Here is a 5,351-nt window from a genome sequence, read left to right as displayed (position 1 = left end):
CGCAGCTCCGCCCGGCCCCGACCCGCTTGCCATAGCTCCGACCCGGCCCGCCTCCGTCCGCCACCGGCCCGCCTAGCTCCGTCCGCCACCGCCCCGGCCGCACGCCACCGCCGCTCCACCGCTCTCACCGCTCTCCGATAGCGCCGAAGAAGACGTCAAAGGGCAAGTCGGGCTTCTTCGGCGTGAGGCAGAAGCCCTCCGGTAACTTCGGAGTGGAGTTCTCCGACGCCGAGAGGCGTTGGTGGATCGGCACGTACCCCTCTGCCCACGAGGCCACGCGTGCCTACGACGCGGCGGTGTGGCGTGCCGAGAGGCCTCAGGAGCACCTCAACTTCCCAGAGATCGAGAGTCGGGCGGAAGCGGAGATGCTTGTGCCGCAAGGCATCAAGATGAAGGAGATCCCGATGAAGAAGAAGACGACGAAGAAGCCGTCGGTTGTCGTCAGTGCCGAGGAGGCCGAGGAGGAGGCGATGGCGAGGTTTAATCGGGAGCATCCGAAGTACGTCCAGGCCGAGCTGGAGTACTACTAGAAGCGTGAGACAGAGCAGAAGAAGAAGGGGGCGAAGGAGGACGAGGCCGGTCCCTCTACGGTGATCCCCATTGAGTCCTCTTTCGAGGAGGACTGGGCAGACTTCGAGGAGGAGGAGGGGTGCGACGACCCGGAGAAGGAGGAGTTCTGGGCGCAGTTCCGCAGCTCCGACGATGAGGAGTAGTTTATCTAGTAGTTTGAATAAGTAGTAGTTGAAGTTCATGTATGAAACTATGTTGAATTTGATGTTTGAACTATGTTGAATGTAGTGGTTTGTCGTTTTAAGAAATTTACATCTTTATTTTTGACCATCTATTGGAGTTGCTTTTTTGAATCATCAATTTGGATCATCTGTTGGAGTTGAGCTTTTTTTGGAGTTTCAAAACGCATTTTTTGGCGGTTCAATTTTTACATCTTCGATTTTGGACCGCTAAGTTTTGGAGGCGGTGCAAATCTTTTCGCTTCGTTTTTTAAAAAGAGAAAGCAAAAAAGTTAGGCGGGCACACATGTGAGAAGGGACCTATATCGCACTCGAAGGATACAGACGGATCCCGCAGGGCCACCACCTCCTTGCCGCGGCCGTGTAATCTTACACGTCGACGCGGGCCGGCAAGTCGGCAAAGGGCGGGCAGGTGGATATTTTGGGTGCGCTCCTCCCGCCAGCCTACGTGCACCCACCCTGCCTCCTTTCGGCATCCACCCGTAGGCCGTAGCGCATTTGTTGTCGTTGTTGCTGCTAAGTGCTAACCCTTGCTTGGATCTCCCCACACTCTGCGACACCCTCCTTCCTTCCCCACGGCCACGCCGACTCCAACCGGCTCCCTCCGCCCGCTCGCCGCAGGTCAGCTCCCCTCTCCTCTCCCCTCACCGCCCCGCGCCAAATCTATGCGGCGCTCCCGCCCTCTATCCCGCTCCATCCAGTCCTCCGCCGCTACCTTGTCTTCTCATAACTTTGTAGTACTCTCGCGTGAGTTTGCGCAAGGTTGGCCGCGGCGCCAGTGCTGCTTGTGGTTCTCGAGTTCTTCAGCTGTTTTCGTCAGTCGGCGAGGTAGGATTTAGCGCATCCCGTGTTTCTGCTGCTCAATCCCGTGTCCGTGTGTAGTAGTAGTGCCACTGGCCACTGCTCAGTGCTGTGCTCGCTGGTGGTCTGGTTAGCTTTTGCTGCTTCACTGCATGTTGGTTTCGAGATGTGATGCGTGGGCCCCGCCTGCTAGAGCCGAGTAGCATGTTCAGCATTTTTTTAATTTAACAGAAAAATATTACTTAATACATAAAAAAAACACAGGGGAAATTGGGCGATAGCAAGAAAGCGCCAGCCACGACAGCGCACGCAAGCACATCGGTCGACGGCCCAGCGTCACGCGCCGACGACGATGAGGGTCAGCCGTGGCGCCGTCGCGTGCGCCGCCCTCATGCTCCTCTCCACCGCTGCAGGTAAGCTCATGTTCCTTCTTCCACACCAGCCGACAACAGCAACAAAATGAGCATTGTATTTGGTTGATTTCATTCATTCGTTGCTGCTTCTTCTCTTCTCGGAATAGCGCTGCGGTCCGAGCCGAGCAGGCTGAGCACGAGCGGCGCGCCCAAGCTCCGCGCCTCCGCAGAGGCCGCGCAGGCTAATGCCACCTTCTGTAGCAAAGAGGAGGCCTTCGCCTGGGCCAAGAAGGACCACCGGAGGCTCCTCCACGTCGTCTACCGCGTCGGCGACATCCACAAAACCATCAAGTCAGCGCGCAGGCCGTAGTAGCTGCAATGCAACACCGGTCTCGTTCGTTCTTCAGCAGAGGATTCTGACGTGCCCAATGATTGCAGGTTCTATACGGAATGCCTGGGCATGAAGCTGCTGAGGAAGCGCGACATACCCGAAGAGAAGTACACCAATGCTTTCCTCGGATACGGCCGCGAGGACGCCCATTTCGTCGTCGAGCTCACCTACAGTTACTTCTTACTTACACGCCATACAGCATAAGCACTTTTTTTTCTTCAACAAAGATACAGATACAGTATAAGCACATTCTCGTTGTAATTTTATCGTTGCTAACGTCGACCTGGCGATTCGTCTGCAGACTACGGGGTCGACAAGTACGATATCGGGGCGGGGTTTGGTCATTTCGGCATCGCAACCGATGATGTAAGGCACCATTTCCCTTGCAAATTGTTTTGTAACAACTATGGTGCTCTGGTTTTCTTAAGAATGAGGTATGGTGCTCTGTTAACACTAATGTGACGTGCCTTGAACTTGATGATTGGTCACAACAGGTGGCAAAAACGGTTAAAATCATAAGAGCAAAGGGAGGCAAGGTGACAAAGGAGTATGGCACTGTCAAGGGTGGCAAGACCGTGATCGCGTTCATCGAAGACCCTGATGGCTACAAATTTGAGATCCTTGAGAGGCCAGGGACTCGAGAGCCACTATGCCAGGTGATGCTTCGTGTCGGCGACCTCGACCGAGCCATAAGCTTCTACGAGAAGGTAGGCAGCTCAAAAGTGCTTGATGTTCATTGCAGTTCCATGGCTTATTGTATCTCAAAGATCACCAGAGTGACTTGTTGTCGCCAAATTGCAGGCTTATGGTATGGAACTACTCCGGAAGCGAGACAACCCTAGAAACAAGGTGATCACTCTGCTCAATCTACTACTCCCTCCAATCCAAATTAATTGTCATTGATTTAGTATAACTTTATACTAAAAGAATAGTAGTATACTAAATCAGCGACAATTAATATGGATCAGATGAAGTATCTAATTTCTTGTAGAGCGTGATGCATTAAACTCTTACGCAGTATACGGTGGCGGTGATGGGGTACGGGCCCGAAGACCGGAATGCAGTTCTGGAGCTGACCTACAAGTACGGTGTCGCTAAATATGACAAGGGGAAAGCCTATGGTCAGGTATGGATGGATTATCTCCATTGCCTTTGCAATTCGCAGATGATTGGAACCATTGTTGTTACGTCGCTAAGCTCTCGGTATGTTGGTTTTTAACAGATCGCGACAGGCACCGACAATGTCTACAAGACAGCCGAGGTGGTGAAGCTGTCCGGAGGGCAAGTGGTGCGGGAGCCAGGTCCCTTGCCAGGGATCGGCACCAAGATCACCTCTGTGCTTGACCCTGATGGGTGGAAAACGGTATATTACCTTGCTCCCATCATTCTAATCTTCAGCCAATTATTACTCGCCGAGCTGAGACTCAAATATGTCTATGTGGCATGCAGGTATTTGTTGACAACATTGACTTCGCCAAAGAATTGGGTGGTCATGCGCACCATTGACTTTGCCGAAGAAATGTAAACGTTGACTCTTTGATATTTACCATCGACGTAAACATGAGTGCATAGACTTTGGGAGGATTTTAATCCTAAAAACAAATAAAGTAGAGGACATCGAGAACCAACTCTGATTTTATAGATGTCATTTCCTTTGGATAAGTTAAGTTTTGATGGGAAGTATGAGCGGGTTTGAAATGTAAATTCAAAACACTGTAGTTCGTCTAGACCGTAAAAAATATAATATGATCCATAGTCAAAGAACACGATGGGCGCATTGCTAGCACTGTATCCATAAAATGAGCAACACAAATTTGGAAATGTTGCAAAGAAATTTGAAGTCGTCAGACTGCTTTACAATATATACATGTAGATGTATGTAGTCGCACTCGTTGTAGATATAATCTTGCATCAAAGAAAAGGGATTGCATTCAAGAACATTTCTCGGCTGTAGTAGAAGTTGAGCAACCATGGGGCAAGAAATGTTTTTGTTTTGTTGGTCGTAGGCAATGAAACTTAGCATTTATTAAAAATGCAAGCGGCGCAATTAGGAAAATACTAATCAAATAAAAAATTGAAGCTCATATGGTAAATATACATTACCTACCTCATTAGCATGTTCGGTTTACTCTAGTTGTTCGTGGTTGTTTGGTGGAGAAGAAGTATATAAAGAAGGTGAGTACACCGCATTGGTGAACAACGAGATTGCTTGGCGTGTTTCTAGTGGATTGAACATAAAACCATTTTATGAAATGTGCCAAGAGGGTTTGGCAAACATGATTGATAGTAATACTTTTGTGACTACCTTCTTCGGATAAGATAACTTTCTTAGGGGCTACGACAAGTGACCAATAACAAGTAGTTTATCAATTATTAGCAAAAGAGCTCATGCGTTGCAACGGAAGAAAAAAATACCACACGCCCATAACACAATAACCATGACTCAAGACCCCAATAGGTCCATGTCCTTTATTTCAACATGGCATCTTATCACTCTTGTCTTTTATCCTTCTTCCCACTCTCACTGACGGACATGCATGGTCATAGATGGTATCTTTCGTCTCCAAATTTTTTTGTTGAGGTGTTCATTTTCAATTTGAATCGGCACCCGTAGGAAAGAAAGATGGGCCGTGCACTACTGATTAATGTTGCATCCTGAGCAACATTTTAAAAATTATTAACAAGTGAAACAACATCATATTCAGATTCTATGCATTTTTCTAATCAATTTTCATATATAATATGTTAAAATTGAAGTTAGGGTTTAAAAGCTGTGAATATTTTTTTGAAGCATTTGAATCTGGCCCTAAACAACATTTTAAAATGATTAACGAGTAAACATAACATCGTATTCATATTCTACACATTTTTCTAATCAATTTTCATATATAACATGTTAAAATTGAAGTTACGGTTTAAAAGATATGAATATTTAAAAAACATTTGAATCTATATATAAAAACGTTATTTTCTAGACAGACAACATGTTTATTAACCGAAATCTCAGGGGGTTTTCTGCAGAAAGCAAAAAAAATTGTTCTCACTTAAAATAGGGTC

At 47.7% G+C, this 5,351-nt stretch overlaps 1 protein-coding gene across 1 annotated transcript; it reads left to right on the top strand.

The window, feature by feature from the left end:
- The first annotated feature begins 1,139 nt into the window (after positions 1-1,139).
- On the top strand, positions 1,140-4,128 carry LOC123108113 (probable lactoylglutathione lyase, chloroplastic). Its single transcript, XM_044529965.1, has 10 exons — positions 1,140-1,370; positions 1,815-1,963; positions 2,071-2,254; positions 2,342-2,466; positions 2,596-2,660; positions 2,789-3,001; positions 3,096-3,143; positions 3,313-3,420; positions 3,517-3,657; positions 3,744-4,128. Exons 2-10 carry the CDS (start codon positions 1,903-1,905, stop codon positions 3,798-3,800), a joined length of 1,002 nt encoding a protein of 333 aa, XP_044385900.1. The 5' UTR covers positions 1,140-1,370; positions 1,815-1,902; the 3' UTR covers positions 3,801-4,128.
- Positions 4,129-5,351: the final 1,223 nt, after the last annotated feature.

The sequence above is a fragment of the Triticum aestivum genome, chromosome 5A (genome assembly GCF_018294505.1).
Source record: "Triticum aestivum cultivar Chinese Spring chromosome 5A, IWGSC CS RefSeq v2.1, whole genome shotgun sequence".
NCBI classification, from domain to species: domain Eukaryota; kingdom Viridiplantae; phylum Streptophyta; class Magnoliopsida; order Poales; family Poaceae; genus Triticum; species Triticum aestivum.
Note: the sequence above shows the minus strand (reverse complement) of the source record. Positions and strands in the feature narration are given on the sequence as shown.